This window comes from Loxodonta africana, chromosome 10 (assembly GCF_030014295.1).
Source record: "Loxodonta africana isolate mLoxAfr1 chromosome 10, mLoxAfr1.hap2, whole genome shotgun sequence".
NCBI lineage: Eukaryota > Metazoa > Chordata > Mammalia > Proboscidea > Elephantidae > Loxodonta > Loxodonta africana.
The window spans coordinates 21,669,616-21,692,996 of NC_087351.1; the positions used below are offsets into that span (position 1 = coordinate 21,669,616).

The 23,381-nt window shown below is 41.8% G+C and overlaps 1 protein-coding gene across 2 annotated transcripts in view; it reads left to right on the forward strand.

Annotated features, from left to right (window-relative positions):
- Window positions 1-22,859, forward strand: part of SCG5 (secretogranin V) — a 90,527-nt gene extending 67,668 nt beyond the window's left edge. Inside the window, exons 3-6 of one of the 2 annotated variants that reach the window (XM_023558632.2) lie at window positions 4,938-5,087; window positions 10,387-10,502; window positions 15,577-15,630; window positions 21,255-22,859. In XM_023558632.2, the coding sequence (XP_023414400.1) occupies window positions 4,938-5,087; window positions 10,387-10,502; window positions 15,577-15,630; window positions 21,255-21,350 (416 nt within the window). In that variant the 3' untranslated portion in view covers window positions 21,351-22,859. The remainder of the gene's footprint in view (window positions 1-4,937; window positions 5,088-10,386; window positions 10,503-15,576; window positions 15,631-21,254) is intronic. The other variant, XM_003418639.4, reaches the window with a different exon arrangement.
- The last annotated feature ends 522 nt before the right edge of the window (window positions 22,860-23,381 follow it).

A 23,381-nucleotide genomic window follows, 5' to 3' on the forward strand; every position in this document is an offset into this window, starting at 1 on the left:
ACTGATAATTTTTTAATGTGTGTTTGCTTGTTAGTGCAGTTAATGTAAGATGATTAAGGAGACTGGGACTAATGGACCTAATAGCATCCACATCACCAGGACATTTTGGTAGACTTGGCTCTAGGTCTAATAGATCAGCATAAGCTAAACATTAGAATGAACTAGATAGCTAGCATCTGTTTGTCTACTCAGCTATATTATTTTCAAGTTACTATCTGTATGTAGTTACAAGCTCCTGGAGAGCAAAAGATAGCATTTTTTACTTCTACATGTTTTCCACAATGAGCATTTCTTAATTTGATGTCAGTAAAAGTGGTTTTCAAGGAGTCTGTGTTATAATGGAGCTACCTGGTGCTAAACATCTGTTGCTTCCGAACAAGTGCTACGTTCAGTATAATAGCCCTGGTGCACAGAGGTAAATAGAGCCTTGGCAGGGCTTCTGTAAGGGAAACTGTGTTTGCTTCCTTCATTAATTACTAATGGAGCGTTAACACATGCATTCTCCCTTGAGCCAAGTTGGATAATTCCTGGCACAACTTTCAAAAGTTGAGACATGTATTGACACACCAGAGAGCATGCCCTATAGCAAGCACAGTGGTGGCCAAAGTGCCAAGACTGTACTGAGCTTCAAATATATCAGCATCAAATGTATTGATAAACCTGTCTTACCTTTCCCAGTCTTGGGTTAATGTGGAGTACTAAATGTGAATCCCCAGAATGTCTCTGGAAGCAGCCACCCCAGTATGAATTGGACAAACTATCAGAAATATGCAGAAAGGTTAAAAGTGAAAGGATGATCAAGGATTTGCCAATCAAACACAAATCAAAGGAATGGAAGTGGCAATGCTAATGGAAGAAATATGAATCAAAATTTGATTTTTCAGTTTATTTATGTTACTTACCCACCAATTTATGTTACTTAACAGCCAATTAATGATACAATTAAAAATGAAGAATTTATACCTTTGGACATGCCAAATAGCACAGCATACAGCATAGCATAGCAAGGAGTAAAGCAAAAACAAATTAGAGACATACAGACATTTGTTGGTAGTAACAGATTTTAAGGAGTGCTGGTGGTATAGTTGTTAAGTGCTTAGCTCTAACCAAGAGGTCAGCAGTTTGAACCCACCAGCTGCTCCGTAGGAGAAAGATGAAGCAGTCTGCTTCTGTAAGAATTTCAGCCTTGGAAACCCTACGGGGCAGTTCTCCTCTGTCCTATACAGTTGCTTCGGGTTGGAATCAACTTGACAGCAATGAGTTTAGCTTTTTAGTGCATTTTAACATATAACCATCAGACTGAGAATTCAAATGCATAAAATATGAATAAGGACATAAAACAACAAAGCTAATGTAGGATAGTTAGCTACATTTAGAAGTTTGTGGGCTATATAAAAATACATCTTATTTTAAATATTCACATGGAAAAATTACAAAAATAATCATACGGCAGAGCACAAAAGAAATGCCATTTTTAAAATGCAGACATTTTTCAGTCTATCCTCTCTCTTCACAAAACAATAAAATACAATATAAATATATAAGCAAAGCAACTCAGCCACTTGGTAGCATCTACATTTGGGGGCTGTAGGAATTTGGAATTAAAGGGAATAAGGTTGTCTTTTTAAGGCTAAACTTTCATCAGATACATAAATGAAGACAGAATAATGTAAAGTCACCTCAAAGAGATAATATGATTCCCAGGATATTAAGATCTAGCCATGATCCTACTGAGTATATTGACATTGCCTGAGGTAAAAAAAAAAAAAAAAGTCAATCCAAAGGGAAGCTGGTTTAACAAACAAAAAAAAAAGCAAGCCTCAGAGGCACACATTGGCAGTACCCATCCAGGCAAGACAGGAGCCTCATCCGACTAGACTTAAAATAATATGGCCCTATTGGCAAGACCAAGGAGCCTTAGTGGTGCTTGGTTAAGTGCTTGGATGCTAACCGAAAGCTTGGAGGTTTGACTCACCCAGTAGCTCTGTGTAAAGATTCCAAAACCAAGAATCCACTGCCATCAAGTCAATTCCGACTCATAGCAACCCTATAAAACAGAGTAGAACTGCCCCATAGGGTTTCCAAGGCTGTAAATCTTTACAGAAGCAGGCTGCCACATCTTTCTCCTGTGGAGTGGCTGGTGGATTCGAACCACCGACCTTTTGCATTGCAGCCAAGTCCTTCAACCAGTACACCACCAGGGCTCCTCTGCATAAAGATTACAGCCTAGAAAACCCTATGGGGCAGTTCTACTCTGTCACACGGGGTTGCCGTGAGTCAGACATCGACTTGATGGCACATAACAATAATATTGACAAGACCATTTTGCCAATGGAGGTGGAAGCACAGAGTCATTTTAGCCTGAAATAGTTCTGATTTCTTGTACACCAAGGCATATTTTGATTTTATTTGGCCTCCGTGTATAGGTCCATAATCAGGGTGGCTGTGCATTAAGGGAGGTGTGAGAGTGAGGCCTCTGGGTCTCAATAAAAAAAAAAAAAAAAACCTGTTGCCGTCGAGTCGATTCCGACTGTTGATAAACATGAATCTGTTCCAGGAAATGTTTCACTTTTGTGTATACAAGTAAAAGAAGTTACACAACGTCAATGGTTCTTGTTCACCGCTTTGCCTTGGTGCTCAGAGAGGCTTTTGGTATGCATGAGTGATTGAAATATTTGTTGAAGGAATGAAATCAGTGGGGAAGGACAGGCTCATTTAACAAATGCCAGTGGGATTATTGGTGAACTATTCCACATCAATAGCCATCACCCATTTGACAGTTTGTCATACTCTGTTGGCCTGGGTATCACTGTGATGCTGGAAGCTATGCCATCAATATTTCAAATACCAGCAGGGTTACTCATGGTGGACAGGTTTCAGCAGGGCTTCCAGACTAAGACTGGAGATCTACTTCCAAAAATTAGCCAATGAAAACCTTGTTGATCCCAACAGAACATTGTCCAACTTGTATCAGGAGGGACCATTCACTGGAGGAGGACATCGTGTTTGGTGTAGTAGAGGGCTAGTGAGGGCTAAGGAGACCCTTGGTGAGATGGATTGGCACAACAGCTGCAATGATGGACTCGAACATGACGGAGAATGTGAGCATGACCCAGGGCCAGCAACATTTCTTTCTGTTGTACATAAGGTCACCATGAGTTGACATCAACTCAGCAGCAGTTAACAACAACAAAGCAAGTAGCATATGGTTTAAAGAGTTAGTCTAAAAAAAGTAAAACTAACAGAAATATCCAAATGTTGATTGTACTGCTGAAGGGACAAAAACTTTGTAAGCTAAGAAGGACGAGAAGAAATCACAAGGGCAAATAACAATAACAAATTTGACTACATAAATATTAAAAACTTATGTTAGCAAAATATAATCATAACCAGAATTCAGACAACATACTAAAATATTTGCAGAAAATGTGACAGCCAAAGGAGGCCTAATATCTTTATCATGTAAAACATGCCTTCAAATTGATAAGAGAAACACTGAAATTCCAAAAGCATGAAGACAATTCACAAAAAAAGGAATGAAAACTAGAAAATAAGCACATGGAAAAATATTTGACCAAGCTGGTAATCAAAGACATTCAAAATAAAACTAAATTTTAAAGCCTCTTAAATTAGGAAAGAATATTAAAAAAAAAAAAAAAGTTTTAAACAAAACCCAGTGCTGGCGAAGATGTAAAAGTGGTATTCTCATATTTTGTTGTTGAAATTTTATAAATTGGCGTAAGCTTTTTGGAAAGCAATTTGGCAATATAATATTAAGAGCCATAAAAATGTTTATAGCCTTTGACCCAGTAATTTCACTTCTGGGAATCTATTCTGAGGAAAACCAATCCAAAATATGGAAAAAATTAAATGCCTTAGAGCAAATTGGGAAACACAAAATGTCCCACAATAGGGGAATGGTTAATATGTTATGGAAAAAAAAAAATGGATAGAAAACCACTAGATAAAAAAATGCATAAACCCATTGTCCTTGCTGTCGAGTTGATTCAGACTCACAGTGACCCTATAGGACAGAGTAGAACCGCCCTGTAAGGGTTTACAAGTAGTAGCTGGTAGATTCAAACTGCAATCCTTTTGGTTAGCAGCCTGAGCTCTTAACCACTGCACCACCACGGCATAGCCATTTATCATTATGGGAATACAGAACATGCAGCCACATGGAAAGATGCTAATGCTTTAGTGTTAAGTGAAAAACAGAATAAAACTGTATATGTGAAAAGACATGCCAAGAAGAAAGGATTGAAGGAACTCACCAGATTTCAAGTGGTTGAGCTAGAATGGCGAGATATCAGGTGTATTATTTTCTTTATCACTTTTGTTGTTTTATTTCGGCCTGTTCTTGTGTCTGGATGGCAGTTACCTGCCTTTCTAGTGCCCATCCCCAACTTTATGTCCAGTTTCCACAGCCTACCTATCTGTGACTATGCAGTTCAAGTTCCAGCTCATCCAAGAAGCCTTCCCCATGCCACAGCCAACTGAAACTCCCATTCCTATGCCTCCATAATGCAGTGTTAACTTGTCTATTATAACCAAACCAAACCCATTGCCATCGAGTCGATTCCGACTCATAGCGACCCTATAGGACAGAGTAGAACTGCCCCATAGAGTTTCCAAGGAGCGCCTGGTGGATTCGAACTGCTGACCTTTTGGTTAGCAGCCGTAGAACTGAACCACTACACGACCAGAGTCTCCTGTCTATTATAGCATGTATACAATTTGCCTTGTGTGGAAATATATGTACAGTATGTTTCTGTTTCTCCAACTAAATTTTTTAATCCTTGGAGGGCAGGGTCTGTTCCATTCATTTTTCCTCTCTCCACAGCATAGAAGAAGATGCTTTGCCTTTATGGTGTGTCTGAATAAACATGAGCTTAAGTGAATTTAAGTGAAATGAACTACTTCTGATTTCCTGGCAGGTGGCGCTCATGAAGGTCTGCAGCACTTGGGCCCTTTTGGCAACATTCCCAACATCGTGGCGGAGTTGACTGGTGACAACATTCCTAAGGACTTCAGTGAGGATCAGGGCTACCCAGATCCTCCAAATCCCTGTCCCGTTGGAAAAACAGGTAATGGACAAGCCCTTGGGTTCCCACGGAAGATAGAGGTTTGGGAGGAAATTAGAAATTCCAGCATCAGCTACTAATATTCCAAGAAGTATAATTTCTATTCGGATGAGCTCCTATGTATTTGCAAGTGGATGAGAAAGGGAAATTCATTCCAGAGCCCTTGTGTGAGTTCTGGTGTTCAGATAAACCCATGTTGGACTCACTTGCCAAGGTTTTACCTTCCATCTCTTTCCCTCTTTTGGAATTGATGCTCTTGTTTTGCATTTGCTACTTTTTTAATAAAAAGGGAGAAGATTTTTTTTTTTTTTTCCAACTCTTCTGCAATACAGCTGTTGCCTTTGGAAGCAGTTATTTAGTCTTACGTTATCCATGTCCTTTTATTTTCCTCACTTCTCTTAACAATCAACATTTCAACTCTGTCACATCCAGTTTCTACCTGCTTAAAATGTTTATTTGAAGGGGGGTGGCATGGGAGAGAGGGGGTCCAGAGAGGTAAGAGATTGGTTAAGAAGAAGGTTGAAACTTTCCATACTATAGGCACTCCTGGGGTTACTAACGTAACTCCTACTTGCCCTTTAATGTTATGTAAATTCGCCCTCACTTTGAAAGGATTGAGCCAACTCCTACTCACAACAAAGCCTTGATCATGATTACCTTCACTTACTGCATCAGCAGCTTTTAACTTATTGAAAAGTCTTCAAGCCTTTAAGTCTTCAAGCCTTTTCTTGCACTAAAGTAAGGCTAAATAAGAACTGGATGGACCTGTTCCGACTTACCTACAAATTTGACTTAAAGACACAGTTAGGAATGGATTTCGTGGTAACCCAGGGACTGCCTGTACTCATGTGTCCCTCTCATTTTCTCCCCTTCTTACCCCTGATACCAAAGTGGATGGTAGGTGGGCTACACTTATGTTGGGCTTTCAGCAGCTTACCTTGATGGGTGAGAGTAGTGTCTCTAGACTCAGACTAAAAACCAAAAAACCAAACCCATTGCAGTCGAGTCAATTCCGACTCATAGCAACTCTATAGGACAGAGTAGAACTGCTCCATAGTTTCCAAGGAGCAGCTGGTGAATTCAAACTGCTGACCTTTTGGTTAGCAGCTGAGCTCCTAACCACTGAGCCATTAGAGTTCCAGACTCAGACTACCTGGATTCAAACCCAACATCAAGTTATGTGACCTTGAACCATTGTACTTGGGGTTTCTCATTTGCAAAATGGGGATCGTTACGGGAATTAAATGAAACTATCCATGTAAAGGACTTAGTACAGTACCTATCACACTGAATAAATTTCATCCTGATTATAATTAGCTAAAGTTCCTTTGCCACTAGTAAATAATGGAGCAGTGGTTAAGAGTTACAGCTGCTAACGACAAGGTTGGTAGTTCAAATCTACCAATGGCTCCTTGGAAACCCTATGGGGCAGTTCTAATCTGTCTTATAGGGTTGCTATGAGTTGAAATCGACTCGACGGCAATGGATTTCTGTTTTCTTTTTTCTGCTTGGCTAAGGGGCCCTGGTGTTGCAGTGGTTAAGTGCTTGGCTGCTAACCACAAGGCCAGCTGTTCAAACCCACCAGTGGCTCCTCAGGAGGAAGATGTGGTAGTCTACTTCTATAAAGATTACAGCCTTGGAAACCCTATGGAACAGTTCTACTCTGTCCTATAGGGTCACTATGAGTCTGAATTGACTCAATGGCAATGGGCGAGGGTTTCTTTTTGGTTCTGTTGAGCTTGTGTTAACTTCTAGCACCAGAGTAATCTTTTCCCCCAAGCCCAATAATAATACAAGTTGGTATTTATCACCCCCATTTTACGTATAATAAGGAAACTGAAGCTTGGAGAGTAACTTGCCCAAGGCTATCCACGTATCAGTGAGCTGGGCCAAGACTCAAACCCAGGTCTGTGTGATTCAGGACCCTGCGTTCAACCATCATGACGTACTGCCTTACTCTGCCATTTGCAACAGTCCTGGCCCCTCAGTTTTTCTTGAACACAGTGTAGGCTCTCTCTGAAAGACAGTGTTCCTCCTATAGTTTAAGGTAGGGCCTGTATTTTCCGTGGGTCCTAGAGCCTCCTTCTTGGGACAGAACAACCAAAATTGTCGGACGTGGCCAAGCCAAGAGGGACTGCTGGCACAGGGCTGTAGGAAAATGTAAATCACTGTGCAGCTCCATCACTTCAGCCACATCTTACATACTTGATTGTAGGCTTTTGAATGAGTAAGAGGAAAGAACTGCTCAGAGTCTAAAGAGCAACAGTTTCCTTGGGGACCTGGTTAAATTGATTAGACACAGCGTACTACGATGGTTCTTAAAGTGTGGTCCCAGGACCAGCGGTATCGGCATCATTTAGGAACGGGGAAATGCATGTTCTCAGGCCTTACCCCACACCTATCCCTGGGTTTTGCAGATGGTTAGATACTAGGCTGCTTACCCAAAGGCTGGAAGTTCAAGTCCACACAGAGGCACCTTGGAAGACAGCCTTAGCCATTTACTTTAGGAAAATTAGCCGTTGAAAACCCTATGGTACAGAGTTCTACTGTGACACACAAGGACAGATTACCCAATAGGCAAGGTAAGCACTGAGCTTAACTTGTTTACCAGATCGTCCGTAGTGAGCAATTCCACATGAGTTTCACCACATCAAAGATTTCTGATGTGGTGGAGCCCATGTGAAATTGTTCAGTACAGATTAGTAAATACAAGTAAGCCCGTGCTCACGTTGCTTACTGGGTCATTTGCCCTTTTCAGAGATTATAAATTTGAAAAAAGGCTTTGATACTGTAGGAAGGTGCCGTAGGGTTGGGAGAGAGACAAGCTACCAGCCATACCTAGAAGCGGAATCTTCGTTGTGGTGAAAAAATGTGTTTACCTTTTCCTGTTGGATAATCCTTCTCTGCTGACACATAGGGAGTTGCCATGAGCCAGAGTCAACCTGAGGTCAACATACCATGTAAAAACAAGAAACATATCTATATATCTCAAACAGATTACTATGTAATCATACACTACATACTGTGCACTTAGGGGATGCTGGGAGAGCAATCAAGATGGCTGATGTAGTTGGATAAAATCCCAGCCCTGGGGTCCTGTTTTCTCACGTGTTGTCTGCCATTTCCTTTGGTATTCTTCCATTAAGCTAACATATTTCTCAATCTTTGTTCTACCACAGTTTGCATTCTGAAAAGGAAATCACTTGCTAAATTTAGTAAATTTATAAGAAATTACTTGAGCAGGGCTTTATCTCTACATCTCAGTCTGGGCCCACTCGAAAGCACTTGAGAAGCAATTAAGCAACTATTGTAAAGCTGCCATATGCAGGCTGTCCCTGAACTCTCTCCGTTGGGTTTTCCTTTTCTACATGTTAATTGCTGTAGATGAAGAACTTAAATAGCTCAGTGAAAGTGGGGACACACTTTAAAGCCACATTAGGGATTTGTTCAAAATGCTAGTGACTTCCACACTAGCTTTGTACTTAGGGCTAAGAGCTGAGAGACTGTGGATGTTTAAAGTTGCTGCTCGAAGTCTTTGAACTGTCTCAAGAGACTAGACTACCTGGTCAACTGTAGATAGACCCTTTTCAGGATTTATTTTGATGCCTTGTTACCTTTTTGAAAAGGGAGCTATTTCCTTCCCCTAGCCCTGGATGAAATTCACACTCCCCCACCTCTTTTTTTGTTTTTTTTTCCGCTGTTGTCTAATTATTTCATTTTACTGACAGGAGACTAAGGCACAGGCATGTTATTAGCAGAACTAGGGCCCTGATACACGAGTAAAACTCCTAGCAAATAAAACAGAGACAACTGAAAATGAGGCTATGGAATTTTTTTTTTTTTTTAACTAGTTGAGCTCTCAATCTGGGGTCATTACTGATCTTCTGAGGTTACCTTTTTCCAAATAAGCTGTAATAATCTTAACCTAAGAAACCCCTTTGGTGCAGTGATTATTAAAGCGCTCAGCTGTGAACCAAAAGGTTGGCAGTTTGAGCTCACCAGCTGCTCTGAGGGAGAAAGATGTGGCAGCCTACTTCTTTAATGATTACAGCCTAGGAAGCCCTGTGGGGCAGTTCTACTCTGTCCTGTGGGGTCACTATGAGTCGGAATAGACTCACAGCACACAACAACAACAACAAGACACAATAGAGATGGAGAAAATGACTCATCTCTAAAGCATTGTGCCTAGTAACTGTAGGGCTTAGAAAAAAGCAGCAGCCAAAAGGGATAAACTTCTTTCTTGGATTTCAGTGGAGAGCATGTTTTATTTCAAAGACCAGTCCTAGTACAAACTGGCATTTAAAGGGAGCCAGAAATAAGCTACAACATGTTGAGACCCTACTATGTGCTAAGTGCTCTGTGTATGATCACTTCTAATGTTCACAACAGCCCTGTAAGGTAAGTTTTTTTTATTATTCCCGTTTCACTGGTGAAGAAATGGACATGGAGAGGCTAAGTTAACTTTCCCAAGGAATGAAGCCTATCTATTACTTACAAGCTGGGATTTGAGCCTTGAGCCCTGGTCTGTCTGACTCCAAAGTTTACCCCATTACCACTATAACACACAATGTCAAGTACTGCCTAGTGATTGTTATTGTACTTGTTGTATAATGTACTTTCTCTGACAAGCTGAAGTTGTTTCTAAAGAGCTCACAACACCCAAGAGAAAACAGTGAGACATGTAGGCTGGAAAGAAATATTTGATGTTAAAACAGACAAAAAAAACTTAGTGGCTTAACACAGGGGAAGTATATTTCTCACTTGTGTGAAGTCCTGCCAGAGGTGGGTGAGGTGGGGGTGGAAGGTTCAGATCCTACAGGAACCCAGGCTGCCATCTCCACACTTGGCTTCCGCAGTTGCCCTGGTCAGCAACATTAAGCAAGCAGACCAGCAGATGGGGCCAGAGGGTGGGCAGTAGAGGATCACGGGGAAGTTTTTATGGGCCAGGTCTGGAAATCAAGTACATCACTTCTGACCACTTTTTATTGGCCCAAACTCAGACATATGACGCCACCTCATTGCAAAGCAAGGCTGGGAAATTAGTCTAGCTGTGTGTTGAGGAGGAAGGGGAAATGGGTTTGGTAAACAGCCAGCCGGCATCTGCCACAGGTAGGAGGAGAAGTGAGAGGTTGGGATGAGCAGTCCCATCCAACAAGGAGGCCAGATCCAGAGAGAAAGTCAGTGAGAGCAGGTGATATGAATGGAGTCTGACTTTTGGGTGTCTAGTTTCTTTAAATAAATTAACTCTTATGATAAAGATAAATGCCCTGGCCATTCCTCAAAAACCTTTGGCTGTTTGCAGTAGATGATGATGGATGTCTAGAAAACACCCCTGACACAGCTGAGTTCAGTCGAGAATTCCAGTTGCGGCAGCATCTCTTTGATCCGGAGCATGACTATCCAGGCCTGGGCAAGTGGGTAAGTCCAATCTTAATTCCCAGTAGATTTTACACTCTGGCGTGCTGAAGGTACTGATGGCAGAGATGAGCAATATGGGTGAGGGACTGAAGAAAAATTATTTAGAAGCTGATTTTTCAGAAATCCCTGGCCAAGAGGCACTTCAAGTCATTGCCATTCCAAACCACTCTTGGGCATCTAGACAGCAATCTGGACCAACCTCATCAGCTACAGTCTCCAGAGGCTTCTACTCTGGTCTACTCCACAGCCTGTATCATAACATAGTCTAAAGTCTCACCAGTGTCTCATGTAACTCTTACCGGATTTTATCCAAAACTATGATTTTTTTAAAAAGGTTACTGAGAAAATTTGCAAATTTGATCTCTAGACCAAGGGAGGTGATCGCTGCAGAATCAAGGAAAGAAATACCAGAAGTTTAGAAACAGACATAATTCTACTTTACAAAAAGAGAAGAAAACTTGCAAAATGTGTAGTACTGACCTTGCTCTCTGTCCTAGGCAAGAATCTATGGCTGTCGTTTGAAGGGTTGTTTATCAACGCTTAACACTTGGAAAGAGAAATTATGACCATTTGGCATAGGTTTGCTAAAAACAAATCTTGTCAATCTAATTGTGTTCTTTTATTTGCCGAAGTTATTAATTTACTTGCCAGCTTGACGAGGGAATGAAGTGAGCACGGTGCACTTGTACTTCACCAAAGTATTTGACAAGAACTCTCATGATCTCCTATTGGGAAAGGTGGAGAGATACAGCCCAAGTGATAGAACACCACCAAAAGGGAGTTTGTCAACAGAGTCTACGTCCACAAGGAGGGCGGTATCATGTTTTATCCGCATGTCTTAGCGCTATCTAACTCCACATTTTACCCATGTTTATAATAAAAACATAGAGCAGGTACTTATTAGGTTCTCAGAGGATAACATGAAGTTGAAAGGGATAGCACTGGTTGACAGAGTTGGGATTCAATAAGATTCTAACATGTGGGAAGAATGAGCCAAAGAAGATCAAAATTGCATGGGGATATATCTCTGTTCCACATGGTGAAGCTATGTGGGCAAAGTGGGAAAATACTTTGGAGTGTTAATTCACAGATAATAGTAAGTGTTCAATACATCTCTGGAATGAGCGGATGAATAAGTAGATGAGCAGATACTCCAAACTACATAAGCCCTGCCAAAGCTCTCTGTCCCTTTTCAGCTCATGACTGGCAGATGACCTTGCTTCCTATTTTGCTGAGAATATTGAAGTCTCAAGCCTAAACTACCTGTCTTCTATTTGTGATGTTTTAGAGCAAGATGTCCCTCCTCATTAATGACCACTTTCATTTTCTGGGCATCTTGCATCAACATTGCACTGAGTCAGTTCACTCTGCCTTCGACACGCACAAGTTTCCCATCTCAAAACAACAAAGGAACACCACCACCTAAGTTAGTTTTACTTTTTCTAATACGCATTGGAGCCCCCAGGTGGTACAAATGATTAACGTACTTGGCTGCTAACCAAAAGGTTGGAGATTCGAGTTCACGCAAAGGCACCTTGGAAATCTGCTACTACCCAAAGGTCTGGTGATCTAATTCCAAAAAATTAGCCATTGAAAACCCTATGGAGCACAGTTCTACTCTGACACACTTGGGGTTGCCATGAGTGAGAATTGACTTGGCAGCAACTGGTTTTTAATATGCATTATTCTATTTCTCTTCGTAAGCAGGTCTGTTAGGCTGGTTTGTGGAGTCATTTTCAAGGCTACTGGTAAAGTTTAAACTTGTTGGAAATGAGCAAAATGAAGCAAGAGGGCTGCCTAAAAAAAGTCAGAGTGAGGGTGGAATGCCCGCTTGGTAATGTGAGGAGCAGGAGAGATATGGGGACTTGTCTCTTTCCAATTTTCCTCCTCTTTTTGAAAGCCTTTCCAGATGTCTTTCACCAGGTTCCACACACTTCTAGACCTTCAATAAGAGCCCAATATCTATACTTTATTCTTACCTTCTGTAAATAATGATTTTCCTCTGTCGTTCCCATTCATTGTCTACATCAGAGCTAAGACTGGAATTTAGAACTCTATGCAAAAGGAGACACTATTAGAGATCAATGGTCAGAAACAGTGTTTACGTAGCCTTTATTATCTGTAATCATGTGTTTGTTTAAACTGAAGTTTCCTTAGTTTATTTTCCCATTACCGCCTAGCCATAAAGCATGATTTGCTTGATCTTCACGTGGAAGTGTGAATTGAGTATGTTTTGCTTTTCTAAGCTTGGGCTCACAAGCCTTCAGCAGTGTTTATATAGACTGATAGCGTCAAGCTTGTCCACAACATCCTTTACGTTAACAAAATAATTACCTTCTACAATCAAACTGCACACAAGGTCTTGATTCCTCATTTGCGAATATGTAATGCTGCCTTGTTTTTGACATTTGCCTAAGCTGAGTCTTCAGCAGTGATGCATAGATTATAAATATCACCGTCCATCTTGTTCCCTGTGTCTCTGTTCATGTATCAAGACACATTTAATAAACGCAGATTATGTGCCTACCAGAGCCTGTGCTAGATGATGAGAATACAAAGATGAATAATAATAAAAATCAAACCCATTTCTGTCAAGTCACTTCTGACTCAAAACCACCCTGTAGAAGAGTAGAACTGCCCCCATAGAGTTTCCAAGGCTGTAAATCTTTACGGAAGCAGACTGCCACATCTTCCTTCCCTGGAGTGGCTGGTGGGTTGGAACTGCTGACCTTTCAGTTAGCAGCTGAGTGCTTAGCCACTGCACCACCAGGACGTCTATGAATAATAATAGCAACTAATATTTATTGAGCACATACTATGTGTCAGGCACTATGCTTGATATTTTCCATGAATTATCGCCTTTCATCGGCCCATCCCTATCATTCTCATTTTATAGTGGAGAAAATGCAGGTTTGGGGAGGTTGAAGAGCCTGCCCAACACTCAGACCTGAGTATTGGCAGAGCTGGGATTTGAACCAGACCATCAACACCAGCACTCTTTAAAGACTAGATAAATCCCCTTGTCTTTTCATGGCTTATCCCTTTTAATGGGGTCCCAAGCTAGTCCTTATCTAGTCCTATCTAGGACTGATTGCCTTTTGGGTAGCCCGTACACCCAGAGCATGGAGTGGCTATAACCAAAGACTAGCTATGTTGGTTACCCTCCTTCACACATCAGTTGCCAAGTGTTATGCTCTTGGGAAAAAGATGTCTCATAAAGTAAATGTTTTTCCTTTCCAAAATCTTTGCATTGAGGTCTCTTACTTAAACTGAAGCAGTTGATCATGGTCAGAACCTGAGCCATGGGTGAAACGAGGGGCAAGGACCCTCTTTCACTGCTGCAAAAATGCTATTCGAAAACAGGACGTGCGGTTGTGTCTATCATAAATAGGGAAGGCTGTGCCCAGACATCCCAGCCTATCATTTATTCATCCATCTTAGGCAGCTGAACAGGGAGCCCTGGTGGTGCAGTGGTTAAGCACTTGGCTGCTAACCAAAAGGTTTAGTTCTAACCCATCAGCTGCACCAAAGGAAGGAGATGTGGCAGTCTGCTCCCGTAAAGATTACAGCCTTGGAAACCATATGGGGCAGTTCTACTCCGTCCTGTAGGGTCATTATGAGTCGGAATTGACTTGACGGCAATGGGTAATGGGTAGGCAGCTGAACATGATGGTGCACAGAAAGATACCTCTGGACTCAACACACTGCCCCACCCAGCTTTGGCACTGACTCCCAGGACCTTCTCTGTGCATCAGGAGGTGTTTCATCTACAAAAAGGCAGCTACAGACTGAAGGGAATGAGCCTCACAACCATACCCTCATTCCTCAAGGAAATGAGCTGCACATCTGCCTTTCCTCCCTTCTAATATTCCCCGAGTGAGCAAGAGGGAGGGGCTGTGGCCAGACCAACAGCAGCTTTGGCAGTGGCAGCTTCTTTGCTCCCTGGCACAGCCTTCCTACATCGCTGAGGTTGGCAAGAGCTACACATTGGAATTGTGGGTGGGGTAGATTTTAATGAACATGAAAATTAGGATGCTTATTCTTGGCATTTGTCATTTTCACCTCCAAATCTATCATCAAAAAATTTTTCTTATAACCAGACAGCTCAGAGGATACAAGCATTGTATAAACTGGCTCCTTACCAAAATGTTGTCCCCCCTTTTTTTTTTTTAATCAATATCAGGGTATTTTATTTAGAGTAAGATGACTCACCTCTGTTATACATTATTTCCCTTTTGATTAAAAATGCAAACAAATAAAACAGTGCAAACTAAGCCCCCCAGCTCCCCTTCTCCCACTCTGCCTTCAGGTTAAGCGCTCTGTCTTTTACAATATCAATAGAAGGGAAAATCTGTCGAGCATGTGTCTGATATTCTAGAGCTCATTTAAGTCCGCTGTGTGTTTGAAATCCAGCAATATGTGGAAACCCTTACACAAACTGTGGTAATGGAGCTCTCCTCCGGCCCCCCCCCCCCCCGCAACATAACTTTCCTTTCTGCCAAGAAGTTTTTTGGCAGTTTTTAAAAGGTTTACTCTATTAAAAATGTTATAGACCAAATGGTTTTCTGATTGTCTCGACTGGGGGCACTGACTTCAGCCACAGAAGGAATGGTTGCAGAAGTCAGAATGTCTCATTTGTTGACATGGAGGATTGGTGTTCAGAGTCTGACAGTCCTCTAGAGAACAATTAACGTGTACAGTTTGTAAAAAGGGAGCAAGATACAAAAATACAATGAGATAAAATTGTTCGCTCTAGACAAAAGCTGGTCAAAGCGAGGAGATGGACTTCCAGTGCCCCTGTGTTTAGCATGTCGTATTTTCCTGTTTATAGGCTTGTCGATGACACTGGTGTGCCCCAGGGCTTTGGAGAAGACTTTATTAAAAGCTACACAACCACCAGCTTTCCCCCTGTGGCCTAGCTTTCTGACACGACATTCTTTTCATCCAGTTTTGCTCCCAAAATATGTATATGCAAATGTCCAGGGGACGCACCAAGCATTGCTTTTATAATAGGCATTCACCGAATTTGATCCATACTTTTCTGCGTTTGTGTTTTCTCTTCTCTCCACCCTAGAACAAGAAACTCCTTTATGAGAAGATGAAAGGAGGACAGAGACGAAGACGGAGGGTAACAGTTGGCCGGCCGGGTTGTGGTGGGGATCCCTGGAGCTTCCTGAGGGGCACAGTTGACAAGCTGCACCCCACAATTTTTGGCAATTAACAGAATCCTTTCACATGCAGCCCTGAGAACTCAGGCAGAAAGGTGGCTCTGTGTAATGACAGCGATGTCCAGAGAATGTCCACCCTTGGTGGCTGCCATGGTTTCCCCAAACTTTAACACATGGTTTTTTTTTTTTAATTTTTATTGTGTTTTAATGGGTTTTAAGTGAAAGCTTACAAATTGTCAGTCTCTGACACAAAAACTTATATACACCTTGCTAAAAAAAAAAAAAAAAAAACACCTTGCTACACACTCCCAATTACTCTCCCCCTAATAATACAGCCGCTCCCTCCCTCCACTCTCTCTTTTTGTGTCCATTTCACCAGCTTCTAACCCCCTCTACCCTCTCATCTCCTCCAGGCAGGAGATACCAACATAGTCTCAAGTGTCCACCTGATCCAAGAAGCTCAGTCCTCACCAGCATCCCTCTCCAACCCATTGTCCAGTCCAATCCATGTCCGAAGAGTTGGCTTTGGGAATGGTTCCTGTCCAGTGCCAACCAAAGGTTTGAGGGCCATGACCACCGGGGTCCTTCTAGTCTCAATCAGACCATTAAGTCTGGTCTTTTTCTGAGAATTTGGGGTCTGCATCCCACTGCTTTCCTGCTCCCTCAGGGGTTCTCTGTTGTGTTCCCTGTCAGGGCAGTCATCAATTGTAGCTGGGCACCATCTAGTTCTTCTGGTCTCAGGATGATGTAGTCTCTGGTTCATGTGGCCCTTTCTGTCTCTTGGGCTCGTAATTACATTGTGTTCTTAGTGTTCTTCATTCTCCTTTGATCCAGGTGGGTTGAGACTCATTGATGCATCTTAGATGGCCACTTGCTAGTGTTTAAGACCCCAGACACCACTTTTCAAAGTGGGATGCAGAATGTTTTCTTAATAGATTTTGTTATGCCAATTGACTCAAATGTCCCCTGAAACCATGGTCCCCAAACCCCTGCCCCTGCTACGCTGGCCTTTGAAGCATTCAGTTTATTCAGGAAACTTCTTTGCTTTTGGTTTAGTCCCATTGAAGCACATGATTTTTTAGTGGAACCACAGTCCTGCAGGGATTCCATCGCCTCCATTCCATTCAGGAAATATGTATTGCATCCCTCCCGTCTGTGTGGGAAATGCGGGAGGTCACCAGGTTATACCTTTCCTGAAAGGATACAAGGGCCACTGGAGGCAACTGCTCACATATCTGCATCAATTGTATGCAAACATAGGGCAGGAACAGAAAGTGCTAACTTGCATGCCCCAGGCAAGAATTTGGAAGGAACTGGGTGCAGAAGATGGGGTGAACCAATCTCATCCCTCGTGCATATCTGTTTTTTCTCGGCCTAAACAGACTAACGTGAAATCTACTAAATCGATTCTGTTTGTTTGCTGACTGTTGAATTTACTGCAAGTGTATTGATTAACCTTCCCAGGACTGCCCAGTAGGGGACCTTGGTCTCGGTGCTCTGCATTTAGTTCCTATAATTTGCTTTGGGTTCCCAGTGCATTTCATGCCACTGAGCCTTAACAAATGATCAACGTCCATTCTGCAAATCAATTGGTACCTTACGTGGCAGGGCCTGGCCACCTGTCATCATCATTTTCTGTTCAAATAGAGGGGAAAAAAATCCCAGCTACTACATGGCAAGGGGGCAGTGGTGTATCGGTGGTAAAATTCTCGCCGTTCACGTGGGAAACCTGGCTTCGATTCCCAGCCAATGCACCTGATGTGTGGCCTCCAACCATCTGTCCGTGGAGGCTTGCATGTTGTTATGATGCTGAACAGGCTTCAGTAGAGCTTCCAGGCTAAGACAGACTAGGAAGAAAGGCCTGGTGATCTATTTCTGAAAATCAGCCAGTGATAACCCTGTGGACCACAGTGGTTCGATTCTGTTGTACATGGGGTCACCATGAGCCAGAGGCCGATTTGACAGCAATTAACAATCACATGGCAAAGTGCTAGGGGTAGTCACCATTTTAGTTAAAACATACAAATGGGAAACCATATACCAAAGGCCACTGTTTATTCAGAATAACAAGTGCCTGGATCCTGGCCATATTTGGGAATCTGGACCGCGGTCATCGTGGTCATTCTGAATAACTTCGCCTAATCCAGTCAGAAAGTGTTTTAAGAGGTGTGGATTTTCTAGCTTCAGCATTAATCTTCATGTCCCCACAGCAGAGGGTTCCAAGCCCCTTTGCTGCTTGACAAAACCCAGACGACCCACAGCCAGTTTTCCATGTGAGAAGCTGAACGTTTTGACTTCTGGAAACAGATCTTCTTTGGGAGAGTTAGCTGGGCTATTAGGGGTTTTTCTTGGGTGATTACAGCTTCCAGTAGCAGGAAGGGTCAAAGGGTGTGATGTGGTCTTGAGAGAACCTCAAGAAATTCTATCCTCAGAGCTAGAGCAACCTGAATATCTCCATGGCACAGCAAGCACGTTTCCGAGTAAGACCAATGACTGACCCAAATGAAATGAATAAGCTCTAATCGTCTCTACTTCCTGGCCCACCATCCCTTTTGCCCTGACTTAGTGAGTGACTGTGGGTCACCATTTAGGTCATTTTTCCATGAAACCAGCGATTACCAAGACTCGGAATCTTGGTGAAGATGCGTTATACAGATTTTTAATTTAGCCTCAACTTCCTCTACACAGGAAAGGTTTTAGAATTTATGAAAATAAAGGTCACTTTGACCCGGAGGTATCAAGTTCCTCTTTTTCTCAAGCATCTACAAAGACCCATGCTCATGCCATAAATCATGGGCCTCTCGAACTTGATGGAGAAACAGAGTTGCTTCCCCTGTTATTATGGCTGAGATGGTGTTCCCATCTTGACTGAAGACCTTTACCACCCCCCCTCAAGTCCATGAATCAACATAAAGAAATTACAGATTTTCTCTTTTTTAAAAAAAAATCAAGGCTTCCTCCAACAAAGTTCAGCATCTTATGCCGGTTTTCAGAGGACATTCAAAAGCAAAGGTCCCATCCCAGTGATGCTTCCAGATGAAAATCCATGGTCTTTTGCATGGTACCTGAGGGCTGCACTTGGCTTTACTTGGATAAGTAGTTTGATCCAAAGCCTCTGTATTTTTATCTCTACAGTTGTGAAATGGGAAGAATGTTCTCTGTGTAACATAACTGGTCTCTGACGCAAGTGAGAAGATAAATATATAAGTGCTTTGAGTTCTTCAGAGGATAATTAAAGCCAAGTACCTCTATTATCATTACTGTTAAGTGTTGGATTCAAAATCAGTAGCTGAACATTTATCAGAAACATTCAAATGGTTGCTTCTTTTTTTCCTCATTAATTTACTTCCTATCTTCTCTAACCTTTAGAATTTCTGGGACTGGGCAGTGAGAGGAATTTGAAAGTCTCCCATGAAAAGGCCTTACCATGGGGAATTCTCCCCAAAGCTACAACAAAGCCCCAGGTTTTATGTGACTTTTTATACTTATTCAAATCCAATTGAATTCCTAGTTGCTTCATGAATTAAAGGTCAAAAATCTATGTGGTGACTTCGCAAACTTTTAACTCTTGAGATGTATCTTGTTAACATTTAAGATCCACCATTTATCTTATTATGGGGGCAGTGATGATTCAGTGGTAGAATTCTTGCCTTCCATGCGAGAGACCTGGGTTCGATTCCTGGCCAGTGCATCTCATGCACAACTACCACTAGCCTGTCAGTGGAGACTTGTGTGTTGCTATGATGCTGACTAGGTTTCAGCAGTTTCCAGACTAAGATAGACTGGGAAGAAAGACCTGGAAATCTGCTTCCAAAAATGAACCACTAAAACCCTGTGGATCACAATGATCTAATCTGCAGCCGATCACAGGGGATAGCACAGGACCCCACGCTTTGTGCGTGGGGTCAACACGGGCCAACTGTACAACGTCCAACAACATTGATCTTCGTAAAAACCAACCTTTTAATCTCGTGCTTGATAAATATGAAAATCTCATATCCTCTTTTAATATGCTTGAAATTTCAGAATAAATATTACTAAAAATCAATAAAAATGTTTTTGATATTGAATATGCTTTTTCAGTCCACACTTGCTCTACCTACCCAGAGGTTCTGATGTGGTTCCATGGAGTGGGCCAGGCTACTCTTGTTGACAATCCCCAGTGTAATAGCGTTTTTGTTTTCCTAAATCTTGTAAAGATTACTTCCCAGCAAGATACTGTCTTTCTGTGACATGTCTCCTTTCAAAGACTTGAGGACATTTCACACTTTGTAATTTAATTAGTTCTCCACTTGTTGGTGATGCACCATAGTCTTGCAGAGTGAGTTGAGCCTTTTATGACTTATGCTTTTACCTGTCAGAGTACAGAAGGGTGTTCACAGATTCTAAACTCAGGCTCCATTCCTTCTCTTTTGGAGAATGAGTGCTCGCTCTTCAGAGGCAAGGGAGATCTCCCTATGAACGGTCTCCATTTGTTCACCAGGACTTGGCATGTAACTGGATAAGCTAATCATTTGTAAATACAGCTTCTTTCTTATATTTTTGTTGAGTTATTGGAGGTCATATTTAATAAACAAATATCTTCCAAAAGTTTTGAAATTTTTTTCTGCTTGCTAAAGACTGTGTTTTCAAGTTCCAATTACTAGTTCAAATCCAAACCTCGAGGAATAGATGTGTATTAGAGAAGGAATGGAAAGACCTTGAGTTACTCAGAATACTGACTGATGAAAGAGATTTCAGAGCGTGGAGCCTTGAGTCAAAAATAAAGGAGCCTTCTGGATAACTCCCTTCTTTTCTTCAGCTTTTGGATTTGGCTGAGGGAAGATGGAAATAAACGATCGCTAGAGTCCCCGTTGAATGCTCTTTAGCAAACTGCTGGCATGCAGGAATCCATCACAGCAGCGGGATGATCCTGTGACCAGGCTTCAGATGCTAATTCCCACATGACCCTTCCGTGTCATCTTTAGGACATTCTTTTTGTAAAAAAATTTAATGAATTTCAGAGTTCCTTTTTTACCTAAACGGGGCCATAGAATAGGGTTTCTCCTTCACACAAAGGATTAGTATCCAACTTAAAAAAACTTAATAGCAAGAGTTTATTAGCTGATTCGCCCCAAATCTTTGCACCAAAAAAAAAAAAAAAGCAAAAAACATTTCATCTGATAAAGAAGGAACTCTGTAGTTGTGTGGCAGATGCAATTAGACACATCCATTTGTCAATGTTTCTTAAGCCCCTAAGATATTGGTAAGTGCCCTGGAGTAATCATTTAGTAGGTGGTAGGTACCTCATTGGAGCCCTGGTGGCACAGTGGTTAAGAGCTATGACTGCTAAGCAAAAGGTCAGCAGTTCGAATCCACCAGCCGCTTCTTGGAAACCCTTGGGGGCAGTTCTACTCTGTCCTATAGGGTCGCTATGAGTCAGAACCAACTTGACAGCAGTAAGTTTGGGGTTTTTGTGGTGTTTCGGTTCCCCATTAACCTTGTCGTTAACCCTCTAATCCAGAAACAATTCTCTTTCACTTCTTTTGTGAGATACTTGTATCCGATGGTCACATCTAATATCAAACCATATATATTTTTTCAGAGTGTCAATCCGTATCTGCAAGGACAAAGATTGGACAATGTTGTCGCAAAGAAGTCGGTTCCCCACTTTTCAGATGAGGATAAGGACCCGGAGTAAAGTGAAGATGCTGCATGGAAGCCCCCTCTGCCCCTTCGGCCTCAGTATTGCTTCTCTGCATGTGCTATTAAAGCCCCTGTGAATGGCAGCAGGTTTCTTCTTTAGATGATAAAAGCAGCTGTATTTTTGATATTACCTTGTCATTGACTTTGATGGCTCTGCTTTCTGCTAAACTAGGATAGAAAGCTTTTGCATGTGTGTGGACCCGCAATGAACATTAAAATGAAAATGCATATGTCAACAGCATTAAAAAAGCAAGACTGTGAAAATGTCCTCAGATATGTTGCAGTTTAAAATGGTGTCTTGGGCTCTACTATTTTGGCCGATTTTGTGAAAACCTGGCATTTGATTTTTATTATCGAGTTTATCTGGCCATTGGGCATTATTGCACACCTGTAAATGATATTGTACTCACAGGAAGAGCTGGCCTGTTTCACTTGGCTATATCTTTTAAAAAATAATAATTTTCAACTGGTGTTTAATAATTGATACACAATATTATGCACAGGTCTTAACTATTCAATCTGATAAGTTTTGACAATTGTATACACCTGTGTAACCACCGCCCCAAACAAGATAGAGAACGTTTCCTTCAGCTCAGAAAGTTCCTCCATGCCCTCTCTGGTCAATCCCTCCCCGTCCCCAAGAATGAACTACTTTCGGATTTTTATGGTCATCCTAAGTTTTTTTTTAAGTTAGTTTTGCCTGGTTTAGAATTTCGTACAAAGGGAATCATTTACATGAACTCTTTTGTATCTGGATGTTTTCCTCGTAATGTAATGTTGAGATTGTTCTGCTTAGCAATGGTTCATTCTTTTTTATTGCTGAGTAATATTCCATTGTCTGAATATACCACAATCCATTGATCCATTCTCTAAGTAGTTGTTGTTTGAGCAAGTGAATGAGGGATCTTGATGATCTGATGGGCATAGACCATCCTGGGCACTTGGAGGACAGCATCAGTGACAGCAGAGAATGGTTCGTTTGGTTGTCATCATGGACCCTCAGGGCCTAGGGGTTACTGATGGTAAATGGTCCCAGATTGACCTGGTATTTTTATTGCTTTCTTTTTCTCCATTGCTGTATGCTTTCTGCTCACAGTGTGCCTGCTTATGACATTTCTCTTTCTAAGTTTTGCCTTCTGTGTTGCAACAGAGCCCAGATAGCCAAACATCTTAGAATCATGTAAAAAATAACAGCAGATTTCGAGTACTGGTCTGAAGTGGGCTGTATTACGAGGACTGTGATATTGATTTGGACTGCTCTGAGGTCTTTTCTCCCCTTCATATTTCTAGTTCCTCAGCCATTACTGGACTATATCTTAATAAATGTTTATGCAAGCATTAGTGTGTGAAGTTTTTTATTTACAGTGTTATAAAAGCAATGTCTTTGTTAATAGTGCACCTTCGCATACATGATCGTATCTGATCCTAACAATTATGCTGTGAAGTAAATGGAGGCTGGAGTTCCCCCCCCCCACAATATTTTATTGAGCTTTAGGTAAAGGTTTATAGAACAAGTTAGTTTCCCAATTTTTTTACATACAAATTGTTTCATGACATTGGTTGCCATCGCTGCAACTGTCATCACTCTCCATTACCACCCTGACTTGCCCGTGTCCGTTCATCCAGTTTTCCTGCCTTCTCATCTTTGCTTTTGGGCAGGTGTTTCCCTTTTGGTTTCACATAGACAGTCTTTCTAAGGAGCACTTTCCTCATGGATGTTATTGTTTATTTCATAGGCCTATTATTTGGGTGAAAGGTTATCTCCAGGAGTGGCTTCAGTTTCAAGTTAGAAGGGTGTCTAAGGACCATAGTCTCGGAGGTTTCTCCACCCTCTATAGGACAAGGAAGTCTAGTCATCTATATGAATTTGAGTTTTGTTCTACATTTTTTCCCACTCTAACCGTGACTTGCTATTATGATCCAGGCCAGAGCAGTCATAGTGGTAGCCGGGCACCATCTAGTTCTTCTGGTCTCAGGCTAGTGGAGGCTGTGGTTGCTGTGGTCCGTTAGTCCTTCAGACTAAATT